Below are 19,889 nucleotides of genomic sequence, written 5' to 3' on the forward strand. Positions count from 1 at the left end.
TATCAATAAACCTGTTTACCATTTGGCGTATCTTCTGCTTGCGCCATTTTCCAAAGAAACATGGAAAGTTTACTATAGGGATTGTCCCATGTTGTAGTGTATTTGGATGTCTTTCTTGTGACTGGACTCACTGAAAGAGAACATTTGACGGTCGTGGAAGAAGTTCTGAAATGTTTTTCGCAGGTTGGAGTGAAATTGAAAAAGGAAAAGTGCACATTCCAGGCGAAAGAGGTAACTTACTTAGGTCACAAGGTAGATTCACAAGGCCTACATCCAACTGAAGAGAAAGTGAAAGCAATTAAAGAAGCCCCAGCACCAAGGAATACATCCGAATTGAAATCATTTTTGGGAATGATGAATTACTATGCACATTTCTCACCTAATTTGTCAACAAAACTGACTGTATTACTTGCTCAAGAAAAACCAGAGACAGTCATGGAAAACACCACAAGAAGGAGCTTTCACAAAAATGAAAAAGTTGCTACAGTCATCCGCACTGCGAGTACATTTTGATCCAAAGAGAGTTGACATTAATGTGCGATGCATCACCTTATGGAGTGGGAGCAGTGCTTTCCCATCGAATGGATGATGGGTCAGTACGACCTATAGGATATGTGTCAAGAACACTTAGTACTACAGAGAAAAAGTACTCACAAATTGAAAAAGAAGCCCTGGGAACAATGTTTCTCCTTATCATAGAGTCTCATTCAAAATGGACTGATGTATACGAAGTGAGGTCACCCGCATCTTCAGCAACAATAGGCAAGCTACGACAAAGCTTCGCTATAAATGGATTACCTGAAATGCTAGTATCAGATAATGGAACAGTGTTCACAAGTGCTGAATTTGACCAATTTACAAACCTCAATGGTATTGTTCATGTGTAAACATCTCCTTACCACCCTTCTTCAAACAGACTCGCCGAGAGAGCAGTTCAGACATTCAAATGTGGTATGAAGAAATTATCTGGAGATTCGGTTGTGACCAAATTAGCACGATTTCTTTTCCATTATAGAACCCCGCCTCATTCAACGAGTGTCGCACCTGTGGAATTGTTGATGAAGCGCGGTCTCCGGTCAAGACTGACCCTAATTATGCCAAACTTTGGGGCGGGGGGGGGGGGGGGGGGTAAGGTAGAGAGAAAGCAGGAAAGTCAGAAAATGGGACATGATTGTCACGGTCAGGGCAGAAAATTTAATGTAGGAGAGAAGGTATTTGTAAAAAATTTTAGAGAAGAACCAGCACGGTTGTTCGGTGAGATAAGTGCTGTAACAGGACCTCTTTCCTATCACGTGAAAATCAGAGATCGAATAATGAGACGATGTGGATCACATAAGAAGTGGAGAAACCAAAATTCCAGAAGTTATTCCACCAGTGTTCGAGACTGAATCAACATTTCCTGTTGAGAGAACTCAACCCAAGTACAAATGTATTTGAAGTGCCGACTGTACCTGAAAGAGTCGAAGAAGAAAATTTACAGGTACCTGCTGTAGAACCTGAAGCTCAGACGACTTCAGTAAGGGAGACTCCAAAGCAAACTTCAGAAGCTGAAAGCTGAGACGTTCTACACGCATAAGGAAACCCCCAGACTGACTTTTTAAATAATTGATCTGTGTAAATAACTTGATATATTGAAAAATTGTAAAATGTATTTTTCAGAAAAGGGGGAGGGATGTAGTAATCTGATATGTAATATACCTTTAAGACAAGCATTGTAATAAGGTCGCATGATCTTAATACACAATAGCAGAGTAGCATGGGCTCTTTCTATGTGCAGAGTCTTGAGTTAGTCACTGACGAGTGAAGATAGAGTTTTATGTAGTGAGTACACAAGTATAGCTGTAGAGTTTAGTTTGCAAATAAACAGCATATGTTTATTCTAACAATGATCTCTGGATGTTCTCTGCCTCTGTACCAACTCGGTCACCCCAAAGCAAGCGTGCAGCCCAGATCCTTTAGCCCCAACAAACTAAGGCACTGGATCCTACAGCATCGTTGCCAGTTGGGCACAGAACCAGGCTAAGCTACGACGCTGTTGAATAAGGTGGCCCTTGTAATTGTCAGGAATTTGTTCAGGGGTTCTCTCGATTAGTCACTGTAACTTTGGAGGAAACTCCCAATTACACATATAAACTGGTTTCCTGTTATCTTCCAGCAGGTGAACCCCTAATGTCTGGGAACTTAATGAACGATCAACTTGAATGATCTAGCACAGGTCCATCAACACCCACAAGTCCAGAAACCTGAGTGAGCTACTTGTGGCAAGGAGCGAGGAGAGACCTTTTTTTTAGGATTATATTTACTTTCAAAATGGAAATCAATACAAGTGCAAAGGACACTAATTGTTCCAGTCAACTGCCCATTTTGTCTTCAGGCATGACTGGACACCAAGGGGTGATTCAATATTAAAATCCACAGTCATCTCTTTACCAAATACTCAAACTTCCACAAGTGAGCTTTGCTGCGAATGAGACAACACCTTACAAGTAATTAAAAGACAGTGGCTGCTTCAGTTCCAGAAAGTAGGGCACAAGTATAGCGTGGCCCTATAAAATGCCCACATAACATTTGGAAACACTACTTAATAGAACTGTGTTCCATGTTTTTGCGGTTCCCAGCTGCGGAGCCACTTCATGCTGACAGTTGTAGGGCTAAAAATCCGAGAATCAATTTCACAATGCTGCATCACTTGATCATTGGGGTTCTTGCAAATAGTACCATCTTTGGAACAGGCTTCGGCAGTGGTGTGAAATTACAATAGGTTAAAAAGGCAACATCTCTTTTGCTAATCACTTCCCAATCAACTTCAGTTAATAATTCAAAAGTAGCTGGGTGCTAATTTCCATACGCTCACTCCAACTTGATAAGATTCAGTCCCGTCACGCTGATCATTCCATCATCATTAAAAGCTTTAGGCATGCCTCCTGCGATCAGCCCCGCCCCGTCCTGTCCCGTCAAGATAAAATAAAACATTAAAGCCTGGAAGTGTATAGATCAGACAACATCAAATCAGGTGGGAGCCTTCCTTTCTCTAAGTTTTTCATCTTGCTTCACAAGCGGAAGATGCTGATTCAAAACGTTGAAACAAGGGCAGGGGTAGAAATAAATATATGAATCAATGGAACAAAGTGCTCCAAAGGCAAGTGGCTAGAAATTCACCTTGGGCAATAGCACAAAATGGGCTGTATTGGATTGGCTGCTCTGCTCTATGTGGTACCACATATTTAATTTGATTGATTGCAATGGGACTGCCCCATCAGGCACTACATATAACGGGCAGTCTATCCGATACTGCCTGTTTTACTCCACTGCCCAAGATGAACTTCACGCCAAAATTTTTGCTGCTTCAAGGAATGTCATGTTCCAATTCCTCCTCCTTCCCCCTTCTCCATTTTGTACCACAATTATAATTTCCATCTGATTGAAAGCTATTTTCTCCAGGTGGACTTTCCCCTCATCTCACCAACTAGAATCGTAGAATAAATCACAGGATGGTTACAAGACAGGAAAAGTTAATTTGCCCCATCACGTTCGTGCTGTCGACAACAGCAACCGTGTTACTCCCACTTGCCTGTTCTTACCCCATAGCCCTGCAAGTTTTCTCTCTTCAATGACTTATCCATTTCCCTCTTGAAAGCCTCGATTGAATCTATCTCCACCACGCTCTCAAGCTGTGCATTTCTGCTTACTGTCTAAAAAAGCTCTTCATGGCTCCGTTGGTTCTTCTGCCAATTACCTTAACATTTTCTAGTTCTCGAACCTTCCACCAATGGAAACAGTTTCTCTCTATCTACTCAGTCTAGACTCCCCACAATTCTGAACAACCTACCGAACTTCCTCTCAACCTTTTCTTCTCTGCTGAAAGTAACTCCAGCTTCTCAATCTATTCACGTCACTGAACAATTCAGTTATCTTTTCTACAACGTTTCTAAAGTCCTAAAGTCCATCTGTCCTAAAGTGTGGTGCCCAGACAAAGCAGCCCGCTTGATTGGTACCACATCCACAAACATTCATTCCCTCCACCACCGATGCACAGTAGTAGCTGTGTGTACCATCTACAAGATGTACTTCAGGCATCCACCAAGGCTCCTTCAACAGCATCTTCCAAACCCACGACCACTATCATTTAGAGGGACAAGAGCAGCAGATAGATGGGAACACCACCACCTATAAGTTCCCCTCCAAGTCACTCACCATCCTGACTTGGAAATATATTGCCGTTCCTTCACTGTCGCTGGGTCAAAATCCTGGAACTCCCTTCTTAACAGCACTGTAGGTATACCCACGCCACAAAAGAACATAAGAAATAGGAGCAGGAGTAGGCAAATCAGCCCCTCGAGCCTGCCCGGACATTCAATACGAGCGTGGCTAATCTCATTTCGTCCTCAACTCCAATTTTACGCCCTGTCCCCATAACCTTTTAACCCATTACTGATTAAAAATCTGTCTATCTTCTCCTTAAATTTATTCAGCGTCCCAGCATCCACTGCACTCTGAGGTAGTGAATCCCACAGATTCACGACCCTTTGAGAAAAGTAATTCCTCCTCATCTCTGATTTAAATCTACCACCCCTTAGCCTAAAACTATGGCCTCTCGTTCTAGAATGCCCCACAAGGGGAAACATCCTCTCCAAATCTACTTTGTCTATCCCCTTTAGCATCTTATATACCTCAATTAGATCTCCTCTCATCCTTCTAAACTCTAGCGAGTATAGGCCTAAACTGCTCAATCTCTCCTCATAAGGCAAGCCCCGCATCTCTGGAATCAATCTAGTGAACCTCCTTTGAACCGCCTCCAATGCAACTACATCTTTCCTCAAGTAAGGACTTACTTCCACATGGACTGCAGTGGTTCAAGGCAGCAGCTCGCCACCACCTTCTCAAGGGCAACTTGGGTGGGGCAATAAATGCTGGCCCAGCCAGCGAAGTCCACATCCCATGAATGAATTTAAAAAAGAGTTGGACACAATACTCCAGTTCAATCCAAAACCAGAGTTTCATAAAGGTTCATCATATCAGAGTTTACAATCAAAAGATTTAGTTACAAACATGTCACCTTTGTTTGATAACTTGCCCTGCACCTTCCTCTGTGTTTCAGTTCACAATCTCTAGCACCTCTTACAACACAAAACAGAAACGGGCACAAGGACGCAAGGGGTTTGGTAGTGCAGCCCCTAAAAAAGCTTAAAGGAAATGACAGTACAGAGATCATATTACTCCTAAAGCATTGTATCTTGTAGAAAGCTAAAGTTGATTACTTCAGTGCAATTCTAACGCAAGATACTTTTTAAGCTTTTATACGCACATATTAACGCAAGTGTCTGAACACAGTATCCAGTTGGTTTTACTAAAAAAACCTGTGGTGTCTTGGAGAAACAGGAACTGGACTTACTCATCATACTTGATATGATACACAATGTCATCGTCTGTAGAATCCACAGTGGATGTAGATGGTGTACAGTCCAAATTATTTGATGCTACCCCACTACAGTGCTGCGACTGATCTTGGTCCGAGGGATCTTTAACATATTGAGCATGTGCCCTTGTCCTCTCATTTCCATTGGCATCATTTTTCGATGCGCCACTTTTCTGTCCCTTTGTGCTCCGTGTAATATTTACAATGTGAGCTTCAAACCAGGCTCCAATTACCAAATCACGGGCATCCACCAATTCGTTTATCTGTAACATAATATTAAAAAGAAAAAGAAAAAAATCAGTCATTTTTGAGATGCAATTACATTCTCCCTACGTGTAACTACTCAATCATAGCTCATTTTCTACACATTAGTAATAAAACTTCAATCTTCTCGCATCCCTAAATATAAACGAGATCTCTAGCTATGTGAGGCATTTCAAAGGTGACTAGATGAATATCCACATTATTCATAATGATGTTGAAATAACAAAATTTTTTAAAAAAATCAGGTCCCAAATCATTTCAATTTTAGATTCTATTTACATTCGTATTTTTATACCTTGATGTCAATCTACTTTTTCCTGATACAAAAGCAAAATACTGTGAATGCTGGAAATTTCAAATAAAAACAAAATGCTGGAAATGGTCAGTAAGTCAGGCAGCGTCTGAGGAGAGAGAAACTGAACTCATGTTTCAGGTTATTCATTGACCTGAAAGGATGGCCCGGATTTTCGCTCCCCAGGGTCAGTTGCTCAAGTCCAGCGATTTCCCAACCTGGCAGGCCAGCCTAGGTAGAAAGCACCCCGTCAGACCCATTTTTCAAGCAGCTGCAGGATAGAGTCAGGCCCACTGCACTCACAGGGGCAGCCGAGTAGTTTTGTTACATTTAGGCCCGCCAGTCCTCATAATCCATCACCTTCCCATCCATTCCCCAATCCACTTCCAAGCCCCTCGTATCCTCCATGCCAACTCATGCACCCCCATCCATCCCCACTACCCCTTATAGCCCCCACAACAACCCATCCACCACCCTTAGCCCTTACACCACCCCCCCACCCCCCATGCCACCTCACTCAGTATCCATCATGGGCAGACCTCCGGAACCATGTTGAGATGAAATAAAATAACGGTCTAAAATTCACTTATTAAAAATATCCCATTCAAAGTTAATCTCAAGTGGTTAATCTCTTAGAAAGTCAAACTCCTATTCATTACCCCAAATCAAAGACAGCTAATCCTTTAATAACCTCTGAGCTGTCAATCAAACTGTGAACTTACAACCCCCTGAGATAATTATAGCTTGCAGACATCAGCCAAGCATTCATAAATAGCCTTTAGAATATATGTTTGTTGACATTTCCCTAACTGCTGAAACAGAGTTTTTTTAAAACTCTTTGACACCAACCACCACCCACCCACCAAACATTTTTCAAGGGTTGGGCATTTAAATAACTTTACATCATGACAGTTACAGATATTATCCACCCTTCAAGAGCCTTTATGCTCACTCCATAAATTTGTGATTCCCACAATTGCTACAGCCAAAGTAGGGTCTGTTTGACTCACCAGAGTTCAAATGGCCCCACTGAATACAGATTTCCCTAATGTGTGAATCACGCCCAGCCCCCTTTGCTCTATTGGCAAAATTGTGATCTGTTGAAAATGGGGGCAGTACTTCCACATCTGGGTCTTGCTCACCATTTAGGAAGCTTCACAGTGTCTCCACAATTCTGAAAATCTGGGCCATTAACTCTATTTCTCTCTCCACAGATGCTGCCAGACCGACTGACTATTTCCAGCATTTTCTGGCACTTGAGCACTTCTTCAAACAGTTTACTCGAGATGTTCTCTTAAACCCACTATTGTCCATCTTTTTAACTGTCAGCACAAGTTGCTAGCACATGCATCTCCGAATCACTAAGTTGTAGGTTCAAGGTCCACTCCAGAGACTTGATATCAAAATCCAGATGACACTCTAATGCATGCCTGAGAGAGCACTATCCTGTCCTGTCAGAGGTGTCATCTTGCAGATGAGGTATTAAATGGAGGCTCCATCTGCCTGTTCAGATGGATGTAAAAGATTTCACGGCACTATTTTAAAGAGCAGGGAAGTTCTCCTTGATGGCCTGGCCAATACTGATCCCCCAACCAGCACCTAAAACTGATTATCTGGTCATTTATCGCACTGCTGTTTGAGTGCAAATTGGCTGCTGCATTTGCTACATTATTTACAGTGATTACGCTTCAAAAGTAGTTCATTGGCTGGAAAACACTTAGGGATGCCCTGAAGTTGTGAAAGGCACAATATAAACGCAAGTTTATACAGTGATACAATACAGAAGAGGAGCCTTCGGACAATGGGGCACGTGTTGGCTCTTTGAAATAGCTAGTCCTTTCTTCCCCTTTAGGGTATATAGTTTAGGAAGTCTATTGGTGTTGGACTATTGATGCTGCCTTTGGTAGCTAATTATAGAACGAAAGGTATAGTCAATGACGTGATACCAGTTGGCTTTGCAGATGTTTGATCACCATGCTTCGGTCTGTAGGTTCAGTTGAATCTTTGCACCATTACCTGATTGTTACACACGCACATAACTGCACAAAACCCACATAGTTTACCAAGCAAAATACACAGGCAATATGGGCTAAAACTGGTCCCACCTCCCAAAACAAATTCCATGCTCAACTCAAGTCTAAAAAGCACCAAAACTGAACACAAAAATGCGACAAAGCTTGTTCAAGGAAATTCTTTTAAACCAGGTTTGCACAAAGGTTAGACACCCAGCATGATGATCTGAAAGTGCATTGCTGGAAAGGGAACCAAGACAGGCATGGTAAGACAGGGATAAAAATTTCAGTTTAAAATTTTAAAAACATTTTTAACCTACAGATTTAACTATGTACAATGAAGGTAAGACGCTAGACTCTTAGATCTTCATTGTTGCTGTGAATTATTTAAGGCTTTAAGTATTTAATAAGAAAGTAGCTTTGTGGCAGTGGTTATGATTGGACAAATAATTATTTTTGAGTATCTGGGGAATTTTGCAATCATATGGAAATACCAAGGTCTTAAACTCTACCTCCAACTAAAATCAGGAATTGTCCATTTTTGAAGCTCTTGAAAAGTTGAATATTTACTTTAGTATTTTTATGAGGTTGCACATAATTAGTACAGCTGCACTGTAGAATTGTTCTTGTAGGGTGCATGGGGAGTAGAGAGAGAGAGAGAGAGAGAGAGAGTCAAGAGAAAGGAAAAGGAAGCAAATCAATATAGGGATCTCTGGAGGCTGATTTAGACTCCCCTTTGCTGCTTAGTAACCGGACAAACATTCCAGGCAGGCAGGTGGGAAAACTGGAGATTCACATTTTCCTCCATTATTTCTGGACCAAGGGGTTCTTGTGTTCATTCTATCATGCCGGTGGCATAGTTGTATTCTCACTGGGCCAGTATTTCAGAGACCCAGGGTAATGCTCTGGGGATCCAGGTTCAAATCCCATCACGGCACATGGCGAAATTTGAATGCAGTAAAAATCTGGAATTAAAAGTATGATGACCACAAAACCATTGCCGATTCTATAAAAGCCCATCTAGTTCACTGATGTCCTTTAGGGAAGGAAATCTGCCGTCCTTACCCTGTCTTTACCTACATGTGACACCAGACCCACAGCATTGTGGTTGTCTCTTAAATGCCCTCTGAACAAGGGCAATTAGTGATGGGCAATAAATGCTGGCCTAGCCAGTAATGCCCACATCCCATGAGAGAATAAAAAAAGCCCACTTCTTCCCTCTAAAAGAGCTTCAAAAATGGACAATTCCTGATTTTAGTTAGAGGTAGAGTTTGAGGCTTTGGTGTTTCCATATAATTGCAAAATTCCCAGGTCCTCATAAATAATTACTGTCCAGTCATACCACTGCCACAAAGCTACTGTCTTATTAAATACTTAAGGCCTTAAACAATTCACAGCAACAATGAAGATCTAAGAGTCTAGCGTCTTACCTTCATTGTACATAGTTAAATCAGTAGGTTAAAATTTTTTAAAGAAGTTTTGTTTTTTTCCCCACTGCCACTGTGGGCACACAGTATCTGCACCAATCAAGGAGAGGTGTAGAATAAAGCTCTCTCTGATCTGCTCCAATGATGTGCCTCATCTCAAGCTTAAGAGCAGCAGTCAGTAACAGTGCATTGTCTTCCATTTCTAACACTAGCCATAGATGGTCATCTAAGCGAGATCAGCAATTTGCAAGTGATATAATAGTAAACACAACTTGCATTTCACATTATAACCAATTCATCATATTTTTTTGAAGTGTAGCCACTGTTGCTATTTCGACAAATATAATAGCCAATTATGCATGCAGCACAATCTGAAAAAGCAATGGGATGAATGGGCAGTTAATGGCCCAAATCTTCTGGCTGCTGAAGCGTTGGAGACCGGACATACGGGCAAAGGTGCTGGTTGGGGCCCAATGGAAGTCTTGAAGCACTAACCTCCGTGGAAATTGCCCGGGAAGTTTGAACTTCCGAAGGGCAATTCTCCTGCTCTCTGGGACCCACAGAGAGTTTCTCTGACTCGGAGTTAAAGTCAGAGATTTTGGATAATTCTGCAGTACTTAACTGGATAGATATCCAGGAAATATTGGAGGAGATCAGAACCTAGTCTAACATCTGACTAACTACAGAACTGACCCTCCCTCAAGTCACACACACCGACTCCCCCACGCTCCGACTACACCTTTGACCAACTATTCTACTACCTGACCTAATTAGCCCCCTGACCGCACTACCCCCAACCCCCTGACTACCCACCCACCCCAAACGTGGTCACCTCCACCTTCAGGCACAAGAGCATTATTATTGCTAACAATTTAAATACTCAAAAAGCAGATGCCCAACCAGGAAAGAGCATTAGGAGAATAGTTTGACCAAAGGAATGCAATTCCAGGAGTTTTATTGGAATGTTTTTAAAAGAGGGACAGAGAAGTGGAAATGCTTAGGGAGAGATCAAGCATCAGGCTGAGGGTAGATAAGACACAGCCACCAATGGCCAGGCGAAGGGAGGAGGGATATACATACAAGAGCAGATCAGAAGAACACAATGTCTAGAAGGGCATGTAGATCTGGAGGACAATGTAGAGATAGGAAAGTTGAAGCTATGGAAAGATTTAAAAGTTGAGAAAAATTTAATGCTGGGGGAACAAAGGAGAAAATATAGGTCATTGAGGATCTGGGTGACGGGTGAACAGGATTTAGTGCAGGACACAGGGATAGCAGAGTTTTGGAGGAGTTGATGTGTGTGGGAAGAGTGGAGGTTGGGTCACCACAAGGGTGTGTTAGGGGTCTTCGAGTGACTGAGGAGTACACAAGGAAGTCAGTGTCAGAGAGGTGGAGCTAGATCCCGGAGGTGGGCGATGTTACACGACTGGAAGCAAGTTATCTTAACGGTTAATCGTGGTCGAGCCTCAGCTCAGGGCTGAGCCAGACATGAAAGTTGCAAAGATAGCTTATTTCAACCTGAGATTAATCAGGGAGAGAGGGATGCAGTCAGTGGTAAGGAAGCAAAAAAGTCAAAGATGAAGCCCTCCAGTCTTCTGAAGAAGTTATCGAGGAGAATCAAAGGCTCAATGTCCGACAGCATAGAGGCACTCAAGGGGACGAAAGAGATGATGGGGTGATAGAGCTTGGAATCAGTGTAGATGTGAAAGCTGACCACAGGCCTCAAGTCAACTCACTCATTACGATGATACTATATTGTATAAGTGTAAGGTATCTCAGTTGAACTGCATTTCAGCTAGAATCCAGTACACAGATCAAAAGTATTTCCCTTATGGTTCAAAAACATCCCAACATGAAAGAAACAAGTGTCCAAAGCCTTTATAAATTTACTTTGGATCAAAACATTTTTGGATTGCTTAATTTGTCATTTGAACTAAAATACAAATTTGCAATTCAATTTTTGCTGTGTACAGCTTTTTGAAGATTTTTGCTTCCTCATTTTACTGAATCACTGGACAGATTTCTCAAGGCTTCACAGGTTTCTGTGCCATACCCTCCACCCCAGGTTGCTTCTGGTCCAGACATTACACATCTGTAGGGTAGACATATGTACAGACAAACCACAAAACTTCCGCTGGAAGGTAATATTCTCTGTACACATACAAAAGGCTCAACAGAAATGGCCTGGCCCTGATTTTTAAGCTTGTTACTTTAAATTAGTTTACAACCAGAGCATTTGGATTTTAAAAGAAAAATGAATTGTGCTTTTCTATCAATCAGAATCAGCCAAAGATAAAATGTGTGCACAAGATTGCAACATTATGGTCTTCTACACGTGGGCAAGTTGCAACTTTCACTTCATTAAACTTTCCAATCAGGTGCTTTTTTTAAGCCATCAATTATCAAAAGACCAACATTGCAACTACAAAATTCTTGATCCGGCAAGGTTCCTAACAGTGGAATATTGGAAAAGGTTTTACCCTTTCAGTCAAGTATTTATGACTGTTATTCCATGTTCTGCTTCTGTGATGCCATCTTGTCATGGTTCTATTCCTGCCTGTCCTAATGTAGCCAACACATTTCCTCTTGCACCTTGATGGTCATTTTTATGTACTCAAACCATTCTATTTTCTGCTCCGGCTTGTCATCAGTTCTCACCCCACCTCTGATGCAACTTGAAGCGTTCTATGTTAAAGGCACTATATGCAATAAGAATTTACATTTATATAGCACCTTTGATGCAGTGGAAGGTTAGTAAAAAATATAAGGACAAGTTGTGTTGCTCTGCTGACATCAAATATTAGTCAAGCTAGACATTTCCTAACACTGGCAAGAAAGATTAAAACAGTCCTCTACACTCCTGCCAGAGACTTTGCACCTTAGCCCCACCCCATTTTCTTGCTCAGACTGAATCTAATGAGGCAGAACCTCCACATCCTGTTCAACTCTGACTGAATATGAAGATAGAAGCAAATCACTCTACTTCTCCCGTCAATATATCATGCATCGCTGCCCCCTCACTCCAACTTCATTCATGCCTTTGTCACAACAATACTCTTGATCAACAGTCGCTCAAGGTTCATCCTAATCCAACTCCTAACTCAAGCCGAACTCCAACATCCCACATCATATCCTGTATGAGTCTATTCAGCTATCACCCTGACCGTGAAGTTTCCACTGGTTTGCCAAGTCTTTCTGGACTTATTTCAAAATAATCATTTAACCAGCCTACTTCTATAACCTTCTCTATCCCCATGACCAACTCACACGCATTCATAATGGCTTGTTGCACTCTGATATCCTTGAAAGTAATTTCATTAAATGGAGAAAATACTGATGAAAATAAACAGTTTCTGCAATGCTCAATATTGCTGAATAGCAAGTGCTGCACACAAAAAGCAAAACCAAAAATACTGACAAGGATATAGTTAAGAGGATGCTCAAGACATAGAAAGGCACAAGCATATTGTGCCTTCGCTGAATAATCAAAGCAGGAAAGTGCCTGGATTTTTTCCCAGTTCTACAAGTTAACTTCAAGGCATATACAGTAAAACTAAATGAGAATAGCCTGACAAAGTAATTGGGCGCTATCATGGGTTTCCATAGTGACAAGAAAAAAAATTGTTAATGAATGTAGTTCTCTCTCCGAGAAGGTAGATAATCTCCCCTAAAACACACAGACTGTCAATCAGTTAGAAACAAACTACAGATGAAAGTGTGCAAGAACTATAAAATGATTGATATGCTCTAATTCAACAAAACAAATGCTGTACCTCTCCGACCAGTTTTCTCTTCCCAACTTCTAAATGTAACTTAAAAAAAAAATTATTTGACTGTACCGTGCAATGAATACACTCCATGTAACTGACAGCAAAGAAGAATTGCATTTTCAAAAGTCAAATACAATTTTCTCTTGCTACTATTTTTGCTCATGCCCAGGGCAGGAAGGAACAAGGAAAATACTGTTAAACTTGCCCAGAATTTTTGGTAGTATGGTGCCTTCTTACCAGCAAAACAGAAGTGCTGGTCTTATCCATCACTGAAGCTTAGTTCTGAGAGGATAAACAGATTGAACAGACTCTATTCACTTCCATCTACATCACTGCAGATGTAACATTCTTAAGCCCCTGAACAATAGTTTGTTCTTATTCATAGCCATGTGTCCAACATCAACTGCAGTGGCTGAAGGACTTACTTTGCAATCACCCAGAATAAAGCCAGTCGGAGTACTTGTTTCGCACATCATTGTTTATTTGTTTATTTACAACCACGTCTGTGATTTGCAGTTAGGTCGTCACTGCTCCTGATATTACATCCAAGTCATTGCTGCACTGACAAATGAGCTGTCGAAAGCAAACCTCAAAGACCACAGAAAGTCAATCAGCATAGCGCATCTATGCAACAAGACACATGTCCTTCAATTCTTCACCATTCTTAGGCAGCCCGCGCATTCATTCTTGCCATCTAGTCTTTTTCCAGAGTCAGTGCGTGTCTGCTGGTGGGACTTTACCTTTAAGTTGTGTCTTCTGTTTCAGCATCACAAATGGTATCTGCCAGTGCTACTGTAAAACATTGTTTTGTACAATCCACTGTTAAAATGGAATAGTTGACTCCCTTATCATTCGCTGCTGTATTGCTATGTGCATCTTACCACAGAGTTTCATTTGCATTGTGCATCTGGCCCTAGGCATAACCATAATGTTTACAATCTCAGCAACCAGCTTCTGATATTTATGCCACTTGTTTGCTGCCTTGCTCTTTTGCCACAAGGACCTTCACTCACATTTATCAAGCAACAGCATCGACACAGAGATTTCCCCATATACTAAGTCATAGATGCTAGGGCCATCAAAAAGTAAAGATCTCATTTACAGATCACACACAAATTTTTCTCCCTATTCATAAAAGGCCAGTAGTTTCATCAAGATCTCAATGATGCTTCCTTAAGGAGTTCTTTGAAAATTCCAGTTTAATGAAACAACCTTTTCCTTGCAATGCACTTGTAAGGTGACTGGTGAATAATACAGCATTCCACCATCCAAAATAACCCAGTGTCTGTCAAGGTCTCATGCGACAACTCTTAATTCCTAAAATCGAGATAACTAGTTGCAGTCAAGCTTGAACTCCTCATAACATAAAAACAAACCTCAAAATCCTGGCAAAAGAAACAGTCAGCAGTTCAACCTAAGGAGTCACTCACAAATAAACTGGAACACCAATCAAGTCAACTACTACTGACTCAAGTGAACTATCATAGCAACCTTTGGCACAATCTACCTTTATGCTTACAGTAACACATCTTTTACATTTTAATTAGTTGCTTAATTGTTTGGTTTACTTTGCTCCATCCTGAAACAAGCCAATCTATTTTTCCTTGGGTTCTTGAAAACGAGCGTAGTATTCTGAGGTTGCACTTTAAAACCTCATTTTAACATTGCAACAAGTTGCATACTTCAAAAGGTAAACACATTTAAATTACTTAAGTACAGCCGTCTGTTATGGAAAGGTACAAGGTACGATCAAGCATGAAAATATCTAACAGGGAGGAGGTGGCAGTGAACATCCAGTGGGTTGAAAATCCAGTCCACCTGGACTGCATCCAAATAATAACTGAATACTGCGTAGCATCAAAGAAGAGATGGTTCAGGTAGAGAGACGTACTTGTGTGCAGGGAACAGGAAGGGCACCGAAGCTAGAGCTCTCCAGAGGACTAAAGAGGTAGAGGTTAACATGAGACAGAGACTTCTGGAGTTTCAAAGTACAGTACAGAACCTAAATATGGACAATAGAGAGGAGATCCAAAAAAAAGGGTTTAAATGGGAAAGAAAAGTTATGAGGATAGATTGGCAGCTAACATAAAAGAGAGCTGAAAAGTCTTTTATAAACACAATTAGTAGAAGTGGTAGACAAAGGAAGGGTGGACCATTTAGGGACCAAAAAGATGATCTTGTCAAAGCAGAGGTCACAGTTAAGGTACTAAATGAGTACTTTGCATCTGTCTTCATGAGAGAAAAGGATGCTGTCAATGTAGCATTAAAGGAGAAGGCAATAGAAATGTTGGCTGGTATAAAAATCCATGAGGAGGAGATACTTAAAAACCACCCAGACCAGATGCAATGCATCCTAGGTTACTGAATGAAAACTGCAGAAAATGTGGCCACGATCCTCCTTTGAGAAAGGGATAGTGCCAAAGTACGGGAGGGTTGAAAATATTATGCCCCTACTTAAAAGAGGGAAAAGAGATAAACCAAGCAGCTACAGCCAGTCAAAGAACAGGGGTGAGGAAAGATTGAGACACAGGCATAGATCTTCATCGAATTAGGTTGACTCAGGAGCCCTTTAAAAATGGTGGGAGGGTCCCAATTCTGGGATTTCCGACCCCATTCCTATGCTGAGAGATTTGCAGGAGTACCTTTAAAGGGTGCGGGCTGCTTCCTGTCAGAAGCCTGCATCTGGCACTCCCAACCTGGCTGACTCCATTGCTTACCTCCTACTACTCTGCAATTTTCATGGAGTTGGGCCAGGTTTTTAAAGAGTCATGGTTCACAGTCCCTTAGAGGAATTATGAACCCTAGTCTGTATGAGGGGACCTTTTAAAAGGCAAGTTCAAAAGGTCCCCCTCATGCCAGGTTATGCTTTCCCACCCATCCTATATCCCCTCGTGCCCCCATGCCAAATTACATCCAACCCACCCCTTCAGGTCCCTCATGACCGCTATGCCAGACTCTGCACTTCCACACGTCTCCTATGTCCCCTATGCCCAGCTCTGGTGCTTCCATGCCCATTAACCCACTGTCTAGGACTTTCTAGGACCAATAAACACTAGTGTAAAGTGGCATGTGTAAAAAAAGCTTTGAAAAAAATGTAAATTGATAAATTTCCCCTATGCTTGAAAACAAAAACAGGTGTTCTGTTATTCTAATAGCTCTCAGCCAAGCATACATAGTGAGACTTAGCCAACAGCCCAAGCATCTATTAGAATAATAGAACACTTCCTGTCCTGAGGAAACATTGTTTGATTGGCTACTCAGGCTCTCTGATCGCCACAGTAAATTTCACAATGTTTTTTGACATAAAAATCAAGTGATTTCAAATGTTTGTGGGTTTTGAAAGAAAAGACCTGTATGATTGACACTTTTAGTAGCTTGTCCAGACTCTTTATCCCCCCAATCATAGGGGAAATTTATCAATGGATTACATTGTTTCAAAATTATTGTTTTTTTTTTACACATCACTTTACACTATCATTAGTTCTAGAAAGTGTACAGTGGGTCATTGGGCATGGAAGTGCCAGAGCTTGGCATGGGGGTAAGAGGGGCCTGAAGGGGTGAGTGGAAGGGCAGCACCTGGCATATGGAGCAGGAGGTAGCATGGATGGGGCATGGGCAGTGTTTGGAGGGCGAAAGGGGTGTGAGGTGTAAGGGCGGTCGAGCCTGTGGTTTTTTTCCTCCCACAGCGCCGAGGCACATCCTTTAAACAGCCCACCTCAGCACCTCTTTCCAGGTCAGCTGACCCAACTCCAGCTCGCACCCAGCCCTCAGCAATGAAGATCCCGCCTTGGCGCGCACTTTCTCCCAAGGCAGGAATTTTCCCAGCTCCCGCTACCCGCCTCGAGGATGAAGATCCAGGCCACAAAATAATAATAATGGGCACAGGTTTATTCAAAGGCAGATAATGTTTAACCAACTTTTTGGTGAAATAATGGAGAAGATACATGAGGGCAATCTGGTTGATGTTGTGTATGTGAACTTTCAAAAGTCAGGTGTCCAAGGATCAGCTAAAATGTTTTCATCAGCAAAATTATAGTCCAGGAGATTAATGGGATAGTGGCAGCATGGATACAAAACTGGCTAAGTGAGAGAAAGCAAAGGCCATCACAGGGGGGTTATCACAGGTTAAAAACAGAAGAAAACAAGAGGAGCTTTGTGAAATTTGAAGAATGAAGGACACCTTAGTAGGTAACCTATCATTTGGTTCAAATGTTTCAATCCTTTCCTTCAATCTAGTTACACTTCAGTGCCTATATTGGAAGGGCCTGGATATACAAACCATATAAATTTCAAGACTCCAGCTACACTTCACCAATCAAGTCCAGAAGGCAACGTCGAGGAAAGGTACAGAAGTTAATCCATGTAATTAGCTTGTAAATAATGTCAAAAAAAAGCTAGTCATAATATATCCAACCAACAAACAGGTAAAGCAAATGTCCTGCAACTCAATTTACTTGCTACAAGTGATATCAATGCCTAAAGTTCATTTCGTAACCAAGTGTCTGGATTGATACATATTTTATTATTTCTTTCAAATTAAGAAATCAAGGTGAAGATCCAAGGTTCATAGTGTTGAGTACCACCAAGGCTGAATGTATCAAAAAAATGGCCAGAAGATGAGGCAAAGCTCGAGTTTTAAAAGCCTGAAAATTTTGGGTAGTGCGATAGAGTGAGGGCAGTAGGCAGTACTCTGCATCATTCAGACCCTAGGAAAGAATGAGGTAATGGTCAGAGAATGCACAGCGAGTCTCAATATCAACAGTATAAATTACAGGGCGGAAGAGTATGACCGGCATTTAAAAGAAGTGAGCTGCATTCAAAGTAGCAATGGCCAAAGTAGCATTGATGAAAGAGAAGCAGCCACTCCCATAAACAGTCAAACATAGGCTGGAAACTAGATGAGAGAAGGGTTGCCTGTTCAACAAATGTCATCTTGTATCCCAGCTAGAGATGTTAAATCAGTGTAAAAAGTGGCTCCCAAAAATGGGAGTGACATTCGAGTCTTGGCTGAGTTGAGGCTTTATAGTTAAGAGATCTCAAAGGGAAGTGACAGCATTTGGCAGCAAAGAGGAAACCAAGGCTTCTGGAGAGGAATGTTCTATTTCAGGATTAAGGAGATGGCAAAGCTGAACATGTCAACAGATAAAAACCATCCGTCCCCCAAAAAGGCAGTAGTTGTTTTTTAAGAGTTGTGAAATATATAAAGATTTTGGGCTTTGGAAAGAATTCAACAGGAACAAAATTTCCACAGGTCCATTAAAAGATATAGGCAAAGTCAAGACGTAACGAGTAGCCAATGAGCTGACACTGCATTATAACGGGGATGCAAGCTCCAATCACCGACAGCAACTGGCTTGAAAAAAATTGATGAATCTAGAGTGGAATAATCACCAAGTGTGGGTTGTGTAGGACAATGAATAGATGATGAAGAAAAATAAAGGACAGTGTCATGATTAAACACAAAGGAAAATAATAGGCACGATCAGCCATCAATTACAGATAGCACAAGATGAAAATAAACTAGACAATAAACATAGCTTTGGTGGAAGATGGTACGATGACAACTTGGCAACAGACAGAAGTGCCTGGTTATCAAACAAGTCAAAGACATTTTCTTTTTTTATTTATTCACAGGATGTGGGTGTCACTGGCGAGGCCAGCATTTATTGCCCACCCCTAGCTGCCCTTGAGAAGGTGGTGACGAGCTGCCTTCTTGAGCTTCCGCTGCAGTCCATGTGGTGTAGGTACACCCACAGTGCTGTTAGGAGGAGAGTTCCAGGATTCTGACACAGTGACAGCAAAGGAATGGCGGTATATTTCCAAGTCAGGACAGTGGGTGCCTTGGAGGGGAACTTCTAAGTGGTGTTCCTATCTATCCACTACCCTTGTCCTTCTAGATGGTAATAGTCATAGGTTTGGAAGGTGCTATTGAAGGAGCCTTGGTGAATTCCTGCAATGCATCTTGTAGATGGTACACACTGCTGCTACTGTGCTTTGGTGGTGGAGGGAGTGAATGTTTGTGGAGGTGGTGCCAATCAAGCAGACTGCTTTGTCATGGACGCCGTCAAGTCTCTTGAGTGTTGTGGGAGCTGCACTCATCTAGGTAAGTGGGGAGTATTCCATCACACTCCTGACTTGTGCCTGGCAGATGACGGACAGGCTTTGGGGAGTCAGGAGGGGAGTTACTTGTCGCAGGATTCCTAGCCTTTGACCTGCTCTTGTAGCCACAGTATTTATATGGCTAGTCCAATTCACCTTATAGGTGACACAAGTGTTCAAAATCACAATCCCAGAATTAAATATGAAGAATGACCACCAGTGAAACACAATGTAAGCCATACTACCAATTATGGACTAGGTCAGAACTTTCAAAATGGATAATCTGAGTGACAAAAGCAGCTTCCATAACTTCAGAAAGTAGAGAAACGGGGGCCAGAGGTGAAATAGGACACTTTTTTTAAAAAAAAAAGAGAAATTACAAATTTGTAAGAAAGATAGAGTGTATACAGAAAAAAAGAGATGGAACAGAACAGGATTTGAGGGGGTGGGGAGAAGAGGGGTGGGATTTGTAGGCACAAATGGTTACAGATGAATGTCACAGGGACCAGAGATCTTATTATAATTCAGAGGGCAAAGCACCTGAAAGTACCAGTAGACGCAAGTGTTAATGCTAGAACATAGTGCAGCAATGGGGCTGGTGTTACTCTA

The 19,889-nt window shown here is 41.7% G+C and overlaps 1 protein-coding gene across 2 annotated transcripts in view; it reads right to left on the bottom strand.

Moving 5' to 3' along the window:
- Nucleotides 1–19,889, bottom strand: part of uhrf2 (ubiquitin like with PHD and ring finger domains 2) — a 165,119-nt gene that overhangs the window by 88,779 nt on the left and 56,451 nt on the right. For both annotated transcript variants that reach the window (XM_078570566.1, XM_078570567.1), the window contains exon 3: nucleotides 5,393–5,679. In XM_078570566.1, coding sequence (XP_078426692.1) covers nucleotides 5,393–5,679 — 287 coding nt within the window. The remainder of the gene's footprint in view (nucleotides 1–5,392; nucleotides 5,680–19,889) is intronic.

Source organism: Cetorhinus maximus, chromosome 2 (assembly GCF_964194155.1).
Source record: "Cetorhinus maximus chromosome 2, sCetMax3.hap1.1, whole genome shotgun sequence".
In the NCBI taxonomy this organism is placed as follows: domain Eukaryota; kingdom Metazoa; phylum Chordata; class Chondrichthyes; order Lamniformes; family Cetorhinidae; genus Cetorhinus; species Cetorhinus maximus.